The sequence below is a fragment of the Acanthochromis polyacanthus genome, chromosome 13 (genome assembly GCF_021347895.1).
Source record: "Acanthochromis polyacanthus isolate Apoly-LR-REF ecotype Palm Island chromosome 13, KAUST_Apoly_ChrSc, whole genome shotgun sequence".
NCBI classification, from domain to species: Eukaryota; Metazoa; Chordata; class Actinopteri; family Pomacentridae; genus Acanthochromis; species Acanthochromis polyacanthus.
In genome coordinates, this window is record NC_067125.1 from 36,677,180 (window position 1) to 36,700,204 (window position 23,025).

At 43.1% G+C, this 23,025-nt stretch overlaps 1 protein-coding gene across 3 annotated transcripts in view; it reads right to left on the reverse strand.

Annotated features, from left to right (window-relative positions):
* Nucleotides 1-23,025, reverse strand: part of LOC110952546 (cell adhesion molecule DSCAML1) — a 108,388-nt gene that overhangs the window by 27,603 nt on the left and 57,760 nt on the right. Inside the window, exons 4-13 of one of the 3 annotated variants that reach the window (XM_022196136.2) lie at nucleotides 13,078-13,224; nucleotides 11,059-11,337; nucleotides 9,666-9,941; nucleotides 8,775-9,074; nucleotides 5,894-6,036; nucleotides 5,033-5,162; nucleotides 3,075-3,353; nucleotides 2,346-2,465; nucleotides 1,972-2,151; nucleotides 376-581 (exon numbers count right to left, since the gene is read on the reverse strand). In XM_022196136.2, the coding sequence (XP_022051828.1) occupies nucleotides 376-581; nucleotides 1,972-2,151; nucleotides 2,346-2,465; nucleotides 3,075-3,353; nucleotides 5,033-5,162; nucleotides 5,894-6,036; nucleotides 8,775-9,074; nucleotides 9,666-9,941; nucleotides 11,059-11,337; nucleotides 13,078-13,224 (2,060 nt within the window). Of the gene's footprint in view, nucleotides 1-375; nucleotides 582-1,971; nucleotides 2,152-2,336; nucleotides 2,466-3,074; nucleotides 3,354-5,032; nucleotides 5,163-5,893; nucleotides 6,037-8,774; nucleotides 9,075-9,665; nucleotides 9,942-11,058; nucleotides 11,338-13,077; nucleotides 13,225-23,025 lie in introns of those variants that run through there. The other 2 variants (XM_022196135.2, XR_007945719.1) reach the window with 2 other exon arrangements.

Genomic DNA, 23,025 nt, shown 5'->3' on the forward strand with positions numbered 1-23,025 from the left:
TGGTCATCACAGCCAGAGCAAAATCATCATTATAGGTCCTCCAGAAATAGTGACAACGATACCATCCAGAAATATAATTCCATATAAAAGGAGACATAATCTTTGCTTTGGTGGCAAGAACCCATATATCCAACAATTAGAGGAGCTGATGTGACTTGCCATGGCTGGTACTAGCCTTTAACAGCTCCTCACACTGCAGCTTATATGACAGCTTCTTCCTAATCTCTCTCGTTTTCTACACACTTCGATCAATGAAAATAAAAAACTTCAAACAACTGAGAAAACTGAAAGCAATTTGTCAGCGCAGTAAGAGTCACAAAGACATTACTGTCTGATTTCATCAACCACGCGCTCCACTATATATGTGTTTTTTACCTTGAGCGTAGACAACACCTCGTCTGTCTTTTCATTGGGGCTGGTGGTAATGGAATATCGGGGGTTGCGGTCAGGGTCAATGACCGTGTCGCCTCTTTCCCAGCGGATGATGATGGGCCATTCTCCCCTGGCCGTGCAGTTCAGCTCCTTCACATGACCCTTCTTGGCCATGGTGGTGTTGGGGTGACTGGTTATCATTGCTGGGACTGGAAGCAGAAGGGAAATGGAGTGTGAGATGAAGAGAAAGAGAGTAAGAAATGGCAACAGTAAACAGATTGATGAGGAGGATGTTAGATGACAGAGGCAGATAAAAAGAGTAGGGGAGGAGGAGGGAGGAAAAGAAAGTAAGTGGATAATAAGCAGGGTTTAAGTGGAAAGGGAGAAAGGAGTGAAAGAGCGGAGAGGAGAAGGGTAGGATAACTGGCAGTTAAAAAGGTGGAGTTCAGAGTAGCCAAGTTCCATTGCAGTAGAGTAATGAAGAGCTGTGGTCAATGAGGTAAAGTCAATAAACCTCCTTTCTCATTCTCCAACAGTGGGGTCTAGGTGAATGAAGAGGCAAAAATGATACACTCTACCTTTCGTGTACACTCTGTACACAAAGTCCCTCACACACACTCAATCTCCTTTGTCCAACACACACACACACACGCTCATTTGCACACACACAATATCGATCCAAGGAAGGTTCTGCTGTTTTGTTTTCATCACTTATTCATCTCACCCTCCCTCTTTTCCTCTTTTCCTCCTCCTCTGCTGAGCGAAACAGACAGAATTGAGGGAGGCAGAGGAGAGGAACGGTTCAATCAATAACACTAACACCAGAAGGAGAGGGGGGAGAGTGCCGGAGAGGGGCTGCCCTGTGATAGGAAAACACAGCGAAACTAGTAGATACATTTATTTGCACCTTGTTTTATGTGTCTTTGTGTACAAGTGTCAAAAAGTGCCTGGAATCGAGCCTTAACATCTCTCTTGTGATCACGGCTGTTTTGTCAGATTGCTGAACTGCACGCTACAAAACACACTGCCCTCATACATTTTCCTTATGCATTTTCATATTGTACTGCACAGGGTGTTACTGACGGCGAGGGCAGGATGGAGAGACTGATAGCAGATAATGATTAAGCTCAAAGTCTTTTTGATTGTCTGGAGACGGACCCCAAGGGTCAAAAGATCAATCGCTCAGCAGCTCGCTTTCTCTCTGCCTCTCACACACACACACACACACACACACACACACACACACACACACACACACACACACACACACACACACACACACACACACACACACACACACACACACACACAAACATCTTCTCTCTCTCTCAGTGTTCTTTATGGCTGTGCTCTTATGTCCATGGTCACCTTTGCTCCACCAATCCATCACGGCGTATGCATGTGTGTGTATTGTTCATGCCCACAGGGAGAGTATTGCGAGCTGGCTCATTGGTTTGACACAGTTAGTGAGCGTGCGTGCATGAAGACCGATAAAGCCGGAGCACTGGAGCATCCTAGATGGCCTCACTGCAGTCATCTATGCCGTGAAAAATTCACGCCCCACCACATTAACAGCCTGTATGTGGTTTGGATACTCACTTTTAACAGTAAGGACCATGCTCTTGCTGATGTCTGAGCCCACCCCGTTAGAGGCCTGACAGAGGTAGAAGCCACGATCCTCTTCCAGGACATGTCGGATGAGCAGAGAGCCGTTATTCATGATCTGAATACGACCCGTCAGAGGCACAGGGTGGTACTGCTGTGGGTTCCCAATACCCGCTGGACAGAAAGAGAGGGAACCAGTGATGAGATATGTGATTATGATATCCTAAACTGGCAAAATCTGCATTTCAAGATAACTTACTTTGGACAGTATGGACCCATGAATGTGACAATGGGCAAAGAAACGCAGACAGAGACAACATTATAGCACATAGATAAAGAATGAACGATGGGTCATGTACCTAGTGTACCTTTGGCATGCTTCCACATGACCTTAGGAGGAGGGTATCCATCAACAGAACAGTTGAGGATCCCTGCCTTTCCATAGATCCCATCCTGGTTGTTGGGCTGCACCACAAACCGAGGAGGCACTGCAGGGAGATCAGAAGAAAACTGAATAAAATGACAAAAACTATATTAAATGAATAGATTTTTACTTCTGTTGCACATGTGGCATTAATGTTGCCGCATGTTGTAGTAGTTAATCATATTTCATACTCAGTGTGGTAGCATTGGCCTATTTTCTAGGCCTTAAAGTGATGTCAGTAAGTTTAGCGATGAACTATTTGACAAATGGTGCTAAAAAGACTTGCTGTTGTAAAAGGTGACAAGTCAAAGACCCATACATTAAAAAATGGCCTTTCCTCCAATGTTTAAGCACCATTAATTTCCTTATCTTAACACCCCAGTCTGAAAGTTTGTCTTACAAACAGTAGGCAGAGGCAAAATGTGAGTATTTACTAGGCAAGGAGAGTCTAGTGAAAGATGCTATTGAGTTGTAAAGTGAGAAGTGAAGGATTGAGTGCAGCCAACTGCTTCAATTTTTATCCTTTTTATTTTTATCTTCCTGTTCCTCCAACTTTATTTCAATGTAATACACTCTCTCTGCAGTATTTTTGTACAATACCCCCATTCTTTCTCCTTCACTCCTTTCTAAATATCACTTATAGTCTCAACATTTTTAAATCCTTGTTTTTTACCTGTAACTGTGAGCTGTCTCTCTGTGCTGACAGTGGCAGCATCATTGCTGGCAATGCAGGTGTAGTTGCCATTGTGTTTGAGTGACACCTTGGATATCTGGAGTGAGCTCATGAATTCCTTTGTGTCAATGGTGATGCCCGAGGAGGGCACGATCTCCTGGCCGTCCTTGCGCCACGTGATGCGTATGGGCATGTCTCCAGACGACACCACGCAGGCGATGTACATCAATTTGCCAATGGAAGTTGGGGGAAAGTCAAATGGCTGGATCAGTGGAGGAACTGAGAGAGGTGGAGAAAGAAATGAGGAAAAAGAGGAAAAGAGTGGCAAAGGAAGGAGAGTGTTATTGGGTATGACATGCAGAGAGGAAGAGAAAGAAAATAGAAATGTTACAGAGACAAAATAATGGGGAAAATAGTGAAATGAGATATAAGAAAACAAGCAAAAGAGATAGAATAAGTGTATCAAGTTGAGAAAATAAACGATAATAGGCGAGCAAGAGAGAGAAAAGGCAAGGACAGGCAACAGGGTGAAATAAGGGGTAGACAGAGAGAAGACAGAATACGGCAAAGAGGGAATGGAAAGAAAGATGAATGAAAACAGTTAGAGGGTTGTTTAAATGAGCGGGGTGAGTAAAAGGTGAAAACAGAGATTTGAGGCAGATATGAATAAGTGAAGGACAGAGAAAAGAGAAATTCGGATATGAAGCATGGGAAAATATGGGCAGACATATAGTTTTGAAGATTCAGGGGCATCGAGAGGACAAGGGGTGGGAGAGTGGTAGAAAGAGGTGGAGTGAGGGGAAAAAACAGCAAAGGGAGAAAAAGACAGTGTTAGATTATTTTTGAGAGGATGCGGTTCAGTCTCTGTCATTTTCACCTGACAGTCTGATAGATAAACTGGTGGTCCATCTGTCTGTTTGACTACAGGGGATCAGAAATTGGATTTCTCGAGTCTGTCATCTCGGCTCAGACTCTCAGAGCTTTCTCCACCACTGCAGCCTGGCCTACTAGCCCACTACCCACTCTGCAACCGCCTGTGCCCCCTACCAACCCCTCCACTCCACTGCACCCTGCCCTGCTAAAGCCAGCCCATAATAGCTGCTCTAATTAGAGCCCTATCCACAGGGGGAAGACTGGTGTTGCCATGGATACCGGTGGAGGTGATGGTGGTGGTTTGGAGTGGGGATGAGGGGAGGTTGGTGGTGGGGGGGTTACAGCTGAGACATCTGGGGGATTTAATCTGGGCCTCGTTAAAATTCATCTAATTAAATCAGAGACATGACGAGCACACATTCATACAAGCGCATACCTACACCCACATGCAGCACATGTGTGCATACGCCCGCACGGTTGTGTATTCACGCATGCATGCACGCGCAGAGGAATGCCACGAAGACCACAAATCTCACCCATCGCGATAATGTCAAGCCAAAACACACACAACTTGCACTCACACTTGGCAACTTCCTAAAACAAACATGTCATTCTGCCGCTTCTGAGAAAAGAGCGAAATAACATACAAGGTGACATGCAGAATATATACAACACACATATATATATGCATATGGCATGCACACAGACAAATCTTACACAATGGCACTCCTGCTCTATGTAATTGCAGAGTGGTTGAGAGCTCACACTAGGCCACTCCGCCCCTTAATCAGGGGTTATTAGAGGCAATGCATACAGCTTTCTTTCCTCTCCCTCTGTTTCAGTCATACCATCCAGCTCCAAACCAGTGTTACTCACTTCAACTCCACCTTGAAATCACTCACTTATGCATTCATATTTTTTTTCCATTTCATGACACAGTAAAACAAAGCTAAACTTATTGAAACCTGCTACGGATGCAACCATCTATGTCATTTTCAATGGTTGGAAAACTGAACCTAGTCATAAATAAAAACCTTCGATACTGTCCAACACTTATCTCCAAAAATGGCACCTCTGCGACTAACCTTTGACAGTGACATAAACAGTCTGCGTGATGAACAGCTGTGGTTGGATCAGCACACTGCACACATAGGCCCCTTCGTCCATCCCCTTCTGAACATCGCTGAGCTTGAGAGTCCCATTCTCATACACCACCTGGACATACAGTATATACAGAGATGACAAAAGCTTCTTATTTATACACAAAGCTGGCCATTTTCATGAAATGAAAATTAGATCAAAACATGGCTGAAAGGAGTCCCACATATCATTTGTTTCGATTTGGAAGGTTTTTTTTTTTATGTTCAATACAGGAGAATTCTTGTATGCTATCCAAATAAATCAGAGTAAATCTGTTTCTTTTTCTGCACAAACTGACACAAGGGACAAATATGTGTCAAAATGGAGAATGTGCACAGAAATAAACAGATACTTGTGCTCAATTGAGCTGTCAATCTTGGAAAGATTTCTGTGAAGACATTTTAATAAATGATTCTGTCATGTAAAATCTTAAATAATCTATTCGGTAAGATACATTCTGTATAATCCTGTGCAATGGTATATAATTTAAAAGAATAAAAAAGCGACCCACAAAGACTCTCAGTCATTATTCTAATGTGTCTGGCAGTGAAATCTTTTTGCTGAAATGTTTTCTTGAGCTTCCTGTATGAGGACATAAATGTCACCTAGTGTATGTGAAGGTGTCAGATGTGAAAGGAAATGTAACATTTTATTTATATAGCTTTTACATTTATAAATGTATATACTGGTACCGAAAACTGTACAAAAGCCTTTAAAAGAATCTATGTATATGTATGTACATAAATACTGTTTGAAGGATAAATTCATATTTTTGTAGTCTTTGAGTAGCAGAAAGCAAACTCCACCTGGCGATGGTTGTCAGGCAGCAGAAGTCCTTCCTTGTACCAGTTAATTGAATAATACGGGTAACCAATCACACGGCAGTTTATGAAAGTGTTTCTTCCTGCCACTGCAGTGATATTCTTCATAGGGCGAATCCTCGGAGGACCTGATGGAGTGAAAAAGAGAGAGAGACAAAGAGCGAGAGAGAAATGGAAAGAAAGGAAGATGGATTGATCAGAGGAAGAAAGGAGGGGAGAAGAAGCTCATTAGTTGATGGTGTCAGAAGCAGGTCATGGAATTTTAGGAATAAAGGGGAAGGGTGATGGGGAAGGGAGTTGGGGAGAGGGAGTGGACAGAGGAGGAAAAGAGAAAAAGCTTGTAGGAGTGTAGAGAGAGAGAGAGAGAGAAAGAGAGTTTAGAATATCCTGCCTGAATGCTAAAAAAAAGTTTTGACTCTAGAGTTGAACTGAAGGAACTGCAGCATTTCTACCCAAAACTGCCCAATTCGCCATTCTACTGCAGCCCACCCACCCGTAACCATTTTCTATGGAAAATCTGCTCATCCTAACTAGCTTATTGTGATGAAAGTTAAAAATAGGCCTTAAGATTTTTAAGTATTTCATATTAAGACAAAGTATAAAATAGACAAAAACGTCAAGCTCCATACTCTCACCTCTCTCAGAGTTCACACCGTTTCCCCAAGTAGCAGAAACAAACTAGGTGAAGCAATACACCAATGTTAGATTTCAGCACGGCAGTGATAGTGTAAGTGTGTACAGGTCAGATTGGACTAGAGATGTCAATTTTATTTAATATTACTGACATTTAAACAAACAAGCATTCAATGTAACCGACTGTATGACTAGTCTGAAAAGAGAGAGGGGGAAGTGAGTGGGTGAAGCAGATGAGAAAACTAAACTGACATTTGACCTGACAATTCGCTACTTCTTTCAGAGAATTTTCAGTTTATTGAAAGGTTGTGCATTTACATGTAAGCTCGATAATAAGAGTGTTTTCATTCATGCTGACCAACTGCTCCCAACCGTGTCATGATGAAGTCATCGGGTTTAACAGCCGCATCATGGTTTGTTTCTGTCCCTATGTTTGCAATGCACTTGTTCTTTACTCTGAGCATACATGAAGTGCTTTGCATTTTCTGCAGTTACATAGTGTAAAAAACATACTGCTTTCTTTGCATTCCAACTAAACATACACTCTGTCACCTGCTACTCTGTGAAGGTGATCCGAAACAGTGTAATGAAGCGATAGAGGTCACAATACGTAAATAGGTGCACTACCAGTCAAACGTTTGGATACACCTTCTCATTCAGTGTTTTATTTATATATTTGTATTATTTCTACATTGTAGATTAATACTGGAGATTAACACTTATTGTTTACAATATAATTCCATGTCTTTTATAGTTTTGATCTCTTTAGTATTAATCTACAACGTATGAAAAAAAAAGAGGAAAAAACACTGAATAAGAAAGTGCATACCAAACTTTTGACTGGTAGTGTAGATTTGGATCAAATTAAGCTGAAGTATGCCATAAAAATACTAAAATGAAGCTTGAAGCCATCAATATGTTGGCCATGCCAAAAGACAGAGACTGAAAGCTGCAGGTAGGCAGGCAGACAGACAGTCAGATGGAGACAAAATGCATTTAACATTACTGGAAGACACTGGGTGCCATCACTCAATCATCTGTCAGTTCTTCTCTGACCTTCTCACCATTGTTCATATCATATCTTTGTTTTTGTCTCTCCTTCCAGCCCTCCTACCCCCACTTCCCTTGGCCTCTTTCTCTCTCCTCCCCTTCTCGGGGTGTGCTGAGCTTTGAAGTCGCAGCTCTGACGAGTCAAAGATGTATTATTCAGCAGCACCGTCGCACACACACGCTGACACACACTCGCCAACACACACAAGCACAGACGCGGTATACACGTGTGTGCTCAACTATGTCAGTGTGGCTCAGTGTACCTAACTGAATGAGATAAGTTGAACGTATCACATCTCAGCGAGTGGATAGGCGTTTCTGTTTTTTCATGTGCGGTTGTGAATGTGTGCACCCATGTAAGCGTGTGCATCGACTGTATTTGTGTCAGTTTGCGTCGCATGTGGGGCTGAAACTCACTGGCAATGGGGTTCATTCTCACTCCAATGATCATCCTGGCATGTCTGCTCAGAGCGGACTCACATGTCACAACGACACATCTCACAAAAGGACAGAGAAAAGAGAGAGAGAGAGACAGAGAGACAGACATGGAGACAGCGATACAGCCCTGTCCATCGGTGTCACTCCTCATCCTTGTCATTTCAGACGACAGTGACATCACCAGTCCTGTCACCAGAGTTTACTATCAGTTCTTCAAAAGACACCAGTGCTTCTGTCGCCTCCATCTCTGGTCATCTGGTTCTTTTTTGCATTTTAAGTTCCATTACTTTCCATTTATCTCATTTTGGCACTCTGTCTCTACATGTGTCAAGCTACACTCTCTCTGCTTGAACATTTTGTCTGTGTGCATAAAGACAGGTAGAGTAAGGAAATACGTAGGTGCATTCGTCTTCTTTATGTGCTCTTACGAATGTGTGTGTTTGCACTAGCACAGGTGTAGAGCTACAGTAAGTCAGACAACAGGACAGTAAGCTTGAGGTCTACACAGAAAGACAGACAGAATGAGGGACAACATAAATGGGCAACAAAACACAGACTGCAACAGATAAGTAACTTGGAGGCATGATGATGGACGAACAGAGGAGAAAATGTAAAAACAAAAACACATATACAGAGATAGAGGTAGAGAAATAGAAGGGGACAGGAGAGGATATTGGTTGGGGTGGGGAAGGGGTCAGGCTATGAGAAGCCTCTGTATGACTGATATTGAAAAGTAGACAGGCACCTCTTACGTTTATGCGCGCTTGGTACTCAGCACTACCGGCCGAGTTTCGTGCGGCGCACCGATACACTCCTCCGTCGCGAATCTGCGGGCTGCTGACGTTGACGTGGCTCACGGTGCTGCCATCGGACAGTGTATACTGGCTGGCTCTGACTCGCGATAAGTCCCGGGCCACGGGTTCGTCATCCAGGGTCCAGGTGATGGTGGGCGGAGGGGCTCCTTTGGCTGCACACATCAGGGAGAAGGGTTCACCGGGGACCACTACCCGCTCACTGAAGGAGGCAACGATACGGGGCGTACCGTCTGGGAAACAATCACAAGGCAAGAGATGCAAGGTGTGAATTTAGAGATAAAAAGGAAGACTGTGTCACATTATATTCATATCAGCATTACAGTGTGAATGAAGATGGATCCAAACGAGAGGCTGAACCTTAAATGATAAGTGGCTAAATCCCTACAATCTGCTTTTGAACTTATAAAACTATATAGTAGGCGATATAGTGAATAGTATATATATTATAGTTTATTACAAAGCCCATAATGGAAAGTAAGTTACTTATTATACGTAGAAGAATAAACCTGAAAGACATTATGGCACATCTTTTCAACATATTAAGATGTTTTATTATCATTTTCAATCGTCAAAACCGACTAGCTTTGCATTTTGTATTCCATAGTAACAGACACACAAGTGCACAAGCAGAAACACAACAGAACTCACTCTGTGGCATTCTTGCTGGCTGTAAACATGCACTGTGTGACTATTGTGTCATTTAGCATAAAAAGAAACAAACAATCTATGATTCTTATCCAAACCGCAGTATAAAAGACCTGCACATTTCTAGCTGCACATACATTCAGAACGGTACACCAGCATGATAATAATCCCGTCACCTTCTAGCAGTATGATGGAGAAGTCCTGGGCGGTCTGGCCCTTCCGTGTTGCAAAGCACTGGTAAGCTCCCGAGTGTCTCTTTTGTGCAGCAGAGATGAACAGCGTCTCGTTGTGAGCCCCCTGGATGGAAAAGTGCTGATCGGGCAGGACGGGTTCTGTGTTACGGTACCAGGACACCGTAAAGTGTGGGGACCCTTGAACGGCACAGGAGAGGATGACTGTACTGCTGATCCCCGTCTTCAGGTTCTTGGGAGACAAGGTGACCCGCAGAGGCTCTAGAGAAAGGAGGACCAGAAAGAGCAGAGTTAACAAAAACGACAAAAGAAGAGAGGAGAATAATGTACACAGAAGCAAGCTACTACCAAAATATTGAAAGTACAACACTTGGTGTATGTCAGCGTCCCTCAGGCACTACATGGGTATTATCTGCATTGCTGAACGAAAGGAATTTTTATTGAGCTATGCTGTGCTGGTCAGGTAATACAAATCATATTTTGGTGTGGTGAGATTGTGTATTTCTTGTCTGTGTGTCAGCTTTTCAGTCATCGCCTGTGTGTGTGTGTGTGTGTGTGTGTGTGTGTGTGTGTGTGTGTGTGTGTGTGTGTGTGTGTGTGTGTGTGTGTGTGTGTGTGTGCTAAGCAGCGAGGAAAACCGAGACAGAGAGACAGAAAGGGGAGAAAATGTCAGTGAGCAATAAAGCAGCTGGTGTTAAGTGCTGGAGGCTGCTGAATGTGTGTGTCTATGTGACAGTGCATGTGCAAGACTTTCTTCATGAGCAATGAGTGCCTGTACTGTATGTGTGTGTCCAAATCTGTGTGTGTGTGTCCCACCTTGCATGCCCTGTCATCGGAGGTTTGTGGGTTGTGTGGTGATGTGCCCTGTGGCCAGTCTGCCCCGTGTCCACTAACTTCACTCTTTCCCCAACCACCCTCAAATTCCAGCTCCTCTCTCACTGCCTCCTCCACATCCCTCCTCATCCTCTATCCTCTCTGTGTGTGTCACCTCCTCACATCTCTTCCATTAACGCACATAACATGATAACATTACAAGATACACCAGCTTTCCCTCCTTCTCTCTCTCTCTCACACATCCTCAGTAAACGAAGTGACAGGCCTGCATGACCACTGTTCTTCTCTGTCACTGCAGTGACGCTTCACTGAGGTTTGAGAGCACAGTGGGGGAAACAAGCCATCCTTGGAAATCTGGCTCATGCTTGTACAAGACAAGGATGGCCAAGGTACAGCCAAGAGACCTTAAATGATGTCTCTATCGCCCCTGTTTGTGTCCTGAGATCACATTTATTACTTCTGTCCGTCCCCCTTCCTCACTCTGTAGCTGTCGGTGTACAACAGTGGAGGTGAATAGAGGCAGATAACCTGATCAGTGACTTACCTATGACGTTGAGGTGACCCGTCACCTCTTTGGAGCCGAAGCTGTTGGTGACCTCACAGATGTAATTGCCACTGTCCTCCAGTCTCAAGTCAGAAACGGTGAGGCCAGTGATGCGCCGTGTCCAGCGGGAGTCTGCAGGTAACGGCCGCCCATCCTTTAGCCATCGAATGGTGGGGTTTGGATATCCAGAGGCGATGCAGGGCAGCTCCACACTGTGCCCAACCTGCACCTCACCGGACTGGAAACTGTCCAGCACTGACGGGGTGGACTCCGTAGGGTCTGTAAGTCACAGAGAGGTTTCATCGATTCAAAATCCTCAGTACCTCATGCGATTTTTAGACACTTAACCCTCTGAATCCCCAAATTATTTGGTGGGTTTAATAGGCATGTTATCTTTAAAAAAAAATATACAAATATTGCACCATTGATCTTGTATTTTCACCTTTGCAGGAGTCCCTCAACTAATCATCATGTGATATATGGTTTAACTAGAAAAATCGGCCAAATCTAAGCTTAAAATCATGAAATTTCTTTGAAAAGTCTTTATTGTACACATTTCATTAAAAATTCACCTCAAAATAAAGACTTTGCATTAATCAGATTTGATGAAAAACTAAGGATTCTTTGCTTTTTCCTGTAACCATCAAGTGACTCAGCTGAGACCAGTAACCATGTGACAAATGAAACACCTCGAGGCACTTGAAAACTTTAGATTGCAGAGAAAAATGAGTCAGCAGTGAGGAAAAGTGACGTAAGAAAAAAATACAAAACACTCAGAAGCTGCTTAGGTTTCAGAGGGTTAAGACTACAGCCTAAAATTCTGTCTCTAACTGTCAAGTCCATCCATCCATCAATCCATTTTCTTCTGCTTATCCGGGGCTGGGTCGCGGAGGCAGCAGGCGAAGCAGGTCGTTCCAGACGTCCCTCCTCCCAGCAACGCTTTCCAGCACCTTTCGATGTGAAGAAGCAGCGGCTCTGCTACGAGTTCCCTCCGGATGTCTGAACTCCTCACCCTATCTCTAAGGCTGAGTCCAGCCACCCTACGGAGGAAGCTCATTTCGGCCGCTTGTATCCGTGATCTTGTTCTTTCAGTCACTACCCAAAGCTCATGACCATAGGTGAGGGTTGGAACGTAGATGGACTGGTAAATCGAGAGCTTCGCTTTACGGCTCAGCTCCCTCTTCACCACGATGGTTCAGTACAATGCCTGCATTACTGCTGATGCCGCACCAATCCGCCTGTCCATCTCTCGCTCCATTTTCCCATCACTCGTGAACAAGATCCCAAGATACTTGACCTCCTTCGCTTGGGGAAGAAACCCCCCCCCCGCCCACCCGTCGGGAGCAATCCACCGGTTTCCGGCAGAGAACTATGGCCTCGGATTTGGAGGTGCTGATCCGCATCCCTACCGCTTCACACTCCGCTGCAAACCGCTCCAGTGCGTGCTGGAGGTCACGGTCTGAGGACGCCAACAAGATCATCCGCAAAAAGCAGAGATGCGATCCTGAGGCTCCCAAACCGAAAACCCTCCCCACCACGAATGCGCCTTGAAATCCTGTCCATGAAAACCACAAACAGGATTGGAGACAAGGGGCAGCCCTGGCAGAGTCCAACACCCACCGGAAATGTGTCTGACTTAGTGCCGAGTATGTGGACACAGCTCTCACAGCTCTCACTCGTAGCAACGAGCCCGGGACCCCATACTCCCGCAGTGCCCCCCACAAAGCCCATCGGGGGACACGGTCATAGGCCTTGTCCAGATCTACAAAACACATGTAGACTGGCAGGTCATACTCCCATGACCCCCTCAGCAGCTCCACAAGGGTAAAGAGCTGGTCCGCTGCTCTACTACCGGGCTTCAGGATTCAGGCTCCTCCTGAATCAGAGGTTCGACTACCGGTCGGATCCTCCCTTCCAGCACCCTAGAGTAAACTTTCCCGGGGAGGCTGAGAAGTGTGATACCCCGGTAGTTGGCACACACTGACAAGTGTGTTCATGTATATGAAGCTTGTTGCCTACCCATAACAGAGAGCCTGGCTCCATTGCTCTGGCGAGTCTCTCCACTGTACTTGTGCTTTGTGATGCAGCGGTAGGTGGACAGAGCATCTTCCTTCTGCACTTCTGAGATATACAGAGCACCGAATGAGGTCAGGAAGAAACGGTTACCTGTGGAAGAGAGGTAGAAAAGGAGAAAATGATACGTCAGTCAACATGTCTGAGTTGTAAACTAGTGATTATAAACAAAAAAATATTATTTGCATATCACACTTTGCCTCTGAGCTAACATTTTTGCACTGGACTCACTCAATTTTGTGCAATTTTATGAGTTGTGAATTGTGATCTGGCAATTTGACTTTCCTTTCTGTTTGTTTTTTATTAAATTACGTCCTGTCAGCTTTCTTCCTTGGCAAAATATTATCATATCTACTCTAAAGATGTCTTTCAGGTGAAGGCGTCTGATTGGTAGCCACTGTTTAGATAAGTTAAACAGTCTTACTTCAAACATATTTTAATTAAACCTTACATCAATCATGCAACACAATGTGCACACTCTGGAAAGTACCCAGCAGCTGATGCTTGTATGACTTATGACATTCAATTCATTATTTTTGAAGTTGTAAGACATATCGGTGGCTGATCTTGAATTGTTGTATTCATGTATTTGTCATTTTTAATTTCCATATAGCTGCAGCCATTGAAGTAAACAAAGTACAAAAAAGACGCTGTTGAATGAAGCGTAGGTCTGTTAAAATACATGATGCTGAACTACTCTGGACCACAGATTCCAGAAAAGAAATCACTAATTTCAGAAGCAAAAAGAGGCACTTGGATATACGTGTCTTCAAAAGAGCCAACCACAGCACTTAGGTGAACACATGGGAGCTTTTAACAGATACTGTCCCATCCATCTAGTGAGATATACACAATAGAGAAAGACAGATGAGAAGAAAGAGCGAAGAGAGAGGGGAGTTATTGTAGGTGTTAATAATTCATGTGTCTCTGTGTGTTATGGTAACAGCAGATTAGCGTCATTTTCATTTCACATCACTGACTTCTTGGTCTGCCTCTGATTTATCTACATGCCAATAGAGACAGCATGTGCACATGTGAGGGGGGGGGGATGGAACGAAAAGAGATGAGGAGAGTGTATTTCAGTGTTTGATTCTTTCCGCTTCTCTGAGTCTTTTTGTATTCTGTTCCCCCAAAGGGTTATTTTAGACAGTGTGCACTTCAGAGTTTGTAGAAGATTGCAGATTGTTTGGTAATGTGAATGCTATTGCAGTGTGTACGTGTATATGTGTGTGTGAACATGCTGTTTGCTGTACACGATGTTTCAACGTCTCTCCGCAATGTTGACAAGAGAGAGCTCGAGTAAAACGCAGGTGCATTGAATAGTTGAACACTGGAAATATGTGCCACACACACACACACACACACACACACACACACACACACACACACACACACACACATGTTTGTACTTCTATCTTAGTGAGGACATCCATAGGCGTAATGCATTTCCTAGAGCCTTACCCTAACCATCACAACTGATCGCCTAACCCTAATCCTTACCCTAACCCTAACCAAACCTCAATTCATACCTGTTCTCTAAAAACAAGTCTTCACCCTCAAACATGGCTGTTTCAAAGTGAGGACCGGCCAAAATGTCCTCACTTTGTAAAAATGTCCTCACTTTGATAGTTAAATGCAGAAAATGGTTCTCACAATGTAGCAAGTACAAGAACACACACACACACACACACACACACACACACACACACACACACACACACACACACACACACACACACACACACACACACACACACACACACACACACACACACACACACACACACACACACACACACACACACACACACACACACACACACACACACAGCTCCAAGCAATAGGTCAGCACCTAGTCACAGCACAGCAAATTTATTCTGAAACACTTAGGGTGCTAGCTGTTAGATGTGTTCAATTGTTGATGAAAAGCAGCTATTGTAGTGTGAAAAAAATCACACCTAAAGCTACATAACTGGTCGGTTTTCATTTTATACTTGAATAGAGTTTTCGACTCAGTACTGACAGTGAATAATCAGATTTTCTCAGCTCTTTTTGTGGTGTTTTGAAAGGCAGAATGTGTGTGACCATATGTAGATGTTCAGTGTGCAGTAAGTATCAATAACCAAGTTCTGTGTGTGTGTGTGTGTGTGTGTGTGTGTGTGTGTGTGTGCCTCCTGCCACAATGTGAGCAACAACAATCAATGCATTTTATGGCTGCGCAGCTCCATCCAAAGGAGATTTATTAAAACACAGAGGGCTGACCTGGCTCTTTGCCACACACATGCACACTAACAAGACTGAGATATGAAGGAGGCTTTACTTCTTTATCCTGTTTACACCTTTTATTAACATGCCGTAATGATATCCAATCCATAGGTCTTTGTGTTTACACGTGTAATAAAATGCCTTCTTGTTATCTCGGTTGTGGCTGCAATTTAAAAACTTAGTTACGCAGCACTGGCTGACCTGTCAACAAATATTTCATTTGCTTTAGGGAGCAAGAAGAGGCAGTTAGGTGACCTTTCAACACGCTCTCCATATTTGTTTTTGATTGATTAACATCTGACACAAAGACAGATCACTCACATTCTGATTCCAGTGTGTTCTGTATACTTTATACCGTCCACTATGACGCACTTTCCTTTGTCCAGATGACTCATCTGGACACACATTGCATAATATGAAGTGTAAATGGGGTAGTTGTGCGAAAGTTCACAAGTTTAAACTGAAAACGAAATGTGCATAAAGACTTTTCATTAATAACTCATTTTAATTATTATTATTAGTAGTTATTCTTCAGATTTTTTCAATTAGTCTATAAAAATATGTAATCTGATAACTGCGATCACAATTTCTCAAGTAAATCACCTTCATGTTGGTTGTTTAAGTGTTTGGACAGATACCGATAACCAAAATCGCTGTGAATTCACTGTGCGCAGATCAAGCATCCAGTTAATAACTGCATGTTTTCATACATTTTATTCTGTAAGAGACAATGTGACATCTCTGTGTGTGTTTGTGTAACTATTCTGTTAGATTTTCACCACCACACATGTTGAATTCCAGCCGCTGCATCTGTATGCTTATGTGAAAGTTCACACACACGTGTTTTCATGTGAGTCAGTCTGTTGTGCTGAGTGCTAAGCGACGTACGCTGTAATTTCCAAGCCTGCCCTTTTGTTCCAACCTGGGTATTAAGCCTTACAGGATAATATGCACTTGGCGAGTAGAACCCTGCATAACACACTGCTACACCCTGTCACAACATGCCTGGAGAGAGAAAGACAGACCAGAAGGGGGTGAAGAGAGGGATACGGTGGGGGCAGCAGAGTAAGAAATTCAGAGATGGTTAAGAATGGAGAAAGAGAAAGTAGTGCAGGAGGATGTTAATGAAAACGAGCTTGACAAAAGCTGATTGTTAGGGAAACTTACTTCATATCTTTTCCCTATTTTAATATTATATTGTTTTTTGCCTTGCACTCTCACTGGTTCAGACTGCTTAAAGACTGCAACTAACATGTGTCACCTTCTTTTAGGTAAGGTGCAGATATGTTTTTTTACTGAATTTATTCCATAGAAATATAGGGAAATATTGAATTACTACTGATGATTCAAAGACTCTATAGTGAGAAAGCATGATGGGAAATGCAGTACAGCAATCCCAGAAATATCTATCCTAAAAACAAATCAGGGAAACAAAACACAGAATTCCATTTCACACTATCTATGCTTTCTTTCTCACCATCTGTTGGTTACTATATACGTATTTGCTCCGCAAACCTGAAAAAAATGACATTAAATTTCATTCACTTATAAAAGCTATCCAAGAACATGTACAGCATCATATTCAGGACAAATGATGACACGACTCTGAAGCCTAATTGTCTTTAAAATACTAATACATGTCTAAGTAAAACATGTATAAAGCTTGTTAATGAAATGAGCAATGACCAAAAAAAACAAACAGGCTGTGATGAATAAATTTCTCTTCTGATGACTGACTAATCAGCCAATAACAGTGTTTATCCAGTGTGGGTTATAAATCTAAACATTCATTTTAATAAAATCATGATACTCTCTTTCCCTTTGACAGCTCTGAATTCAGCTTTCTACCATTTCCTCCTCTTTTCACTGCTGATATTTAATTTTTAGTCACTGCCTGCTCTCCTGCGGTCTGTGGAGATGTGACACACCTAAAACAGAGGAGAGGGTGCAGGCGGCGATGGAGGGAGGCAGCAGAGTAGAGGAAGGGTTTGGCCCTACAGGGAGGAGGATGGCAGATGGAGATTGATGGAGGGAGAGATAGGGAGATAAAGAGAAACATGCCGTTGGGAGTGACAGAGGAGGGAGTGAGAGTGAGAGGGATGAGGGGCCTACAGGCCTGAGAGCCGTACATGGGTAAAAACAATTCTTCTACGTCTTCCTCCATCTCCCTCTCTCTCTCCTTGCAAGCCTCTCCTTGTGGGAGAGGAGATCAATTCTCGTCTAGTCTGCCTACGCCTCCAGGAGTTTGTTGTTGTTGTTGTTGAGTGTGTCTTTGTATGTGCTTCTGTGTCTGTTTTTTTTTTCCCTTTTTTGCTGTAGGAGGCAGGATGAGAATTTTGAGGTCTATCCCACACCCATGGGAGGTGCAAAATCCCTCTCACTTCCTCCTTATTTCCCGACCTCTTCCTGCCTTTTTTTTTTTTTTGCTCTGTGGCATGACATCTATACTCCATTTCCCGTCTTTCTCTCTTCCTCCAGCATCCCCTTTGCCCTCCACCTCTTTCTTTCTCTGCCTTGTTTTTTCTCCTCTTAGTCTGTGCTCCTCTTCCTTCTCTTTCAGGGGGGTCTGTAAGTAATGGAATCAGTTCAGCTGATCAGCCCGAGGCAGGAAGTCAAGCCAAGTGCAGAAGCTGCTGCTGGATCCCAGTGTGAGTGTGTGTGCACGTATGCCAGAAATTCCACAGACAGACACATACATGCAAATAACGAGTCAGAGAGACAGGAAGGGGAGAGGGAGATACAGAGTGCAAAAGGATTAGGGAGCCCTGGAGCATCACTTGTCTTCCCCAAAGTTCCCCCCCCGAGAGCGGACACCCCTCTTCTCCGAGATTGAGTGGAAAGCGGAGGAAAAGATAGAGGAGGAGGTAAAGATGGAGGCAGATGATGAAGGGATGTAGAGAAGGTGCAGCTAAATTTATTTCAGTAGTCCATGGCTGCCATTTCCCTCAAATTACTGTCAAATAGATGGGGACGGAAGATCAACATGATAATTCATAAAGAAATGGACAATAATGATAATGTAGGAATGCTGTGGCCACAAGGGAGGCTGGGAGACGAGGGACAGATCAGACAGGAAAGAAAGTCACTAAGAAAAGATATACATATTTTGAGAGATAAGGAAAAGACAGAAATAGATAAAACACTAAGTGAAAGCAGGAAATAAAGTCATTTGAAGAGAAACAGAGCAAGAGAGGAAATGGCGTAAGTAAGGGGGTTTGTTCTCGGTGCTGCCATGCAAATGAAAGCGGCGCTGCAGCAATGCTAACTAACAGCAATTCACACTGTTGGACTCATCACTTATTAATGCTCCACGGCTCCCCCCTCCCTCCCATCTCTTTCTCTCTCCCTCTCTTTACCCATTCCCCTCTCCCCTGCTCTCGCCAGGATCTCTCTTTTTTGTTCGCTCTCTCGCTCGCTGTTGCTAGGGCCCGTGCACTCACGTGACAACAGCTGGGTAGGGGGCGCTGCGGTGGCACACAGCGACATGTGCGAGTGTGTGTTTTTCACGTGTGTTTTTGCGCGCACGTGTGTGTGTGTGTGTGTGTGTGTGTGTGTGTGTGTGTGTGTGTGTGTGTGTGTGTGTGAGTACCCTTCATTAGAGGTAAAAACGGAATCAGCCATTTAAATGATGGCGATGGAGATCAGAGGAGAGGAGAGGAACTGCTGAATGGATCTGTAATTGATTCACAAGCCTGGGCTATAGGCCACAGAGGAACTCGCCACATCTCTCTGTGCATCATGTCACTTTAGTTTTCACTCCATGCTTTTTAACAAAAACACACGCTGAAGATTTCCACGGCTGTTATTGTCAAGGTTTGCCTTTCAGATTTTAAGGCTAAATGGACCACGGGCTCAGTATAATACAGGCCAGTAGTTGCACAAATGGACTTCTCGCAAATGCTTGTGCTCGCAGATACACACACACACACACACACTCACAATCTGTCTCACAAGCTACACATCCATACTCCCACTGTCTCACAATCCACATTTGCAGAGTGCACTCAACAAACTGTGTGTGTGTATGCTGAGCATCCTCACTACAGGATGCCACAGCAATGAGCAGACAGTGGAGTACACCTACACATTCCTTATTTATTCTCCTCGTCCTGATTTACCTCTTCATTTATATCTTTTTTCTTCCTTCTTCTTCTTGTCCACTTTTCTCTCTTCCACTCTTCACATTCACTGCGTTTCCATCCACCCTCCATCATTACTATGCTATTTTTACTGATTAACCTTTCTCAAACTTACATAAGTTGCCCCACATTCTGCAGTGACAAGAACAGACTCCTGCCTTTAAGTGTACGAGTTAGCATTGAATGTCTAAGTGTGTTATAGGATGATTGTGCGGAAGAACAACATGCAATGAAACAGCAGACAGATGCATTACCTGTGTGTGTGTATGTTAGTTTGTGTCACATAAACTGTCCACATGTTTAAGCATATAAAGAGACATCACGTCTGCAGTGAAACAAATCCCTCCTTTGCCAGGAATTACACAATTTATCAGACAGAAACTCTACAAACATAAAATCCTATTCCTTTGGAAAAAATAAACCCTAATTTAACCATACAATTTAAATTTTGTGAAATTTATTTTACTTGACATGTTTTATTTAAAAATTTACCAAAAATACACAATTTGTCCCAACAAGATTCTGTAAAAACAAAGATTCCTGCACCCCTCTGTGCAACCGTGAAGCCATTAGTGACTCAGCTGCGATCAAGTGTCACATTTAAAGAATTGTGGTATTTCTCAGCTAAACTGAGCTGAATTGCAGACTGTATTTATACAGTGGAGACAGGGGACAAGTCTGGAAGCAAATTAAAAATGTAAGCAGTAAAATACATACACTATGCAAAGTCTCTGTTTCTTTTTCAAATATTGGGAAGACCTGTGGGCACAAAAATGTTGTGCATGTTGATTGCAGGGTTTATCAGTAATTGGAAATTTAATACATTAATAAAATCCATATACCCAACCATTTTTTTCTTCTTTTATAATAGTTTATGGCATTACAACTGTGCCATACTCATCAGGAGACATGTTTGGGTACCCCTGCTTCTAACATGTGCTGTTTCCATAGAGCTGCAGGATTTCATACTACAGTGAAAATGAGCCCACATTCAGTAAAAATGCGACTGAGGCCAGAAAAATGTCCAGAAAATACTTAAGGGTTCAGAGGATGTTATTCAGCCAATGACGTTTTATAACAGAAAACTCCTGTTCAGAGACTGTCCATAGTGTTTGTCCACTGCCCTTTACTAGCAAGTGCCCTTAAAACTTACTAAAGATGTTTTTTAAAACTAATTCCCAAACAAATACACACACATTGCACAACTAAATGTCTTTATATGTTAGCAATATAGAAGTGTAAAAGCATGCAAAAACCAGGGCTTCACCTGTGTGCAAAAACTTCAGCTGTCCTTTGCACCTAATGCACATCTGTATCTGGACAAATACTATTTTTACTACAATGGAATAGTGGGAAAGGATGATGGAAAAGGTTATGGTAAAGGTTACCATTAAAGTTATAGTACATCATATTTCTGTATTGCTCAGTGAGCAAACAGAGCTGTGCGCAGGAATGTTGCAACAAGCTACAAAACCTTCCATTATGACAATCTGCAGAAGCACATACCTATGCACAAATCAGGACATAAGTGGTTCAGTCTAGAGGAAATGTTCAAGGACTACAGGAGATTAGCACCACCACAGCCTTTCACAAAAACTCTGGAATACTGGCTGAATAGCACCATGGACAGCTCCGTTGCTGAAGCACAAAATAGGAAAGGTTTCTAGTATAAAGTCTCAACAATCAGGTCTCTGCAGGGCAATGAGTGGCACAACTAAACTCTGTGTGTGTTTCTTGGAGAATGTTAGCGATGGTGGTTACTGTGGCAGAGCAATAAAATAATCATGTGGCATATGGCCCACTGCCACAGCCAGTCAACTGTGTACAACAGTCAGCAAAAAAACATCTAATCCTGGTAAACAAGGTGAATGTCGTAATAAATGGCTTTGGTAAACAATAATCACAAAATTGATGCTGTGGTGAAGCATTTTCAGGCATATTATGATGCTTCAAGAGGCGAACATGAGATTCCGTCATAAATTGTATCCACTGTATTTTGGAATTTTTTGACCTGTCTGAGAATTGTATCACAGATATCCAGTCAAAAATAACACCAAGGAAAATGTAGTATGTCAGGGTTTTATTGATTTTTTTCTTAAGAATATTATTGGGTTCTTGCTTCTGTTATTTTTTTGTATTAGTCTTACCTCGGCCCATTTGTGGAAAATATAGTCTGTCATGGATACAACAATATTTCTTTTACTGCCTATGATTTTGCTTTGAATTGTGTTACCAAAGCAACCAGCTATTTACCACAGCTAATTACTGGAATAATACCAATAGTTCAATTTATGCAGATTAAAACCAGTTTGATCTGCAGCAGCTCTTCACTGATGTTATGTTTTATAGGCCTGGAGGTACATGGACTGGGAATCAGGGGTTTGGTGCTGTTGCAGGAATGGTAGTCCTAAATTGATCAATTCTTTTACGGACATGAAAAAAGCACGACACTACAATTAACACTGCTTTGTGTCACAGCCATCATGTCAAAATACCTGTCTGAAAATGGTATCAGATTTAGGTAAAGCATTTGTTCTTTCGGTGCAAAATGGTAAACAGGTAAAGATGGTTTTCAGAATGAAAAAGAACGAAAGGAGTCAGCCCTGATCACTCCCTCCTCCTCCTCCTCCACTTCCACTCCTTCCCCTGGCTAATTTATTTGATAATTACCAAGGGCCCATTATAGCTGATTTCAAGGAGGCACTGGGAAGGCCTACTAAAAGCTATTTCATTTGAGCGGCTCATACTGTATCTAAGCTCCCTCCTCGCATCATGCAAATGCACGCAGACACATTTGTACTTCTTTTGTGAGAACCGTCACTAACATCTTGCCTCTTACCCGAATCTAAACCTCACACTAGAACCAAGTCTTAATCCTCACACACCCTTTTGAAGGTGTTTCAGAAAATAATAGCTGACCAAAATGTCCTCAATACCAAGGTCTAATACGCTAAATGGTCCCCACAAATATAGACATACAAGTAAACCAGACACGTGCACTGTAAAAAACATGACTTGTATAACTATCAGCCCATTCAGGCCCAGCATGTAATTATTACCCTCACCCCACCTTCACTCACATTTAGAGGTATGAGTGTCCAAAGCATGCAGTACATGCATGTGCAGCAGTGCATGAGTGCAGGCTTTAGAGTGTGTGTGTGTGTGTGTGTGTGTGTGTGTGTGTGTGTGTGTGTGTGTGTGTGTGTGTGTGTGTGTGTGTGTGTGTGTGTGTGTGTGTGTGTGTGTGTGTGTGTAGTTCCTGGCAAGCAGGGGTGACGGATAATAAAGATTGGATTCTAATAAAATGTTCTCATCCTCCTAAATCCCCCTCCTGCCCTCTTCCCCTACCTGCCATATTAACACACCCATTACAAGGGCAGATGAATGAAAATGAACAGAGCTGTGGTGTGATTCCCCGAGTGTCAAATCAATACTGCTCCCCTCCCCTCTGTTCCTCTCCCGCCTTCCGACCCGCCCTCTCTCCCTTCAT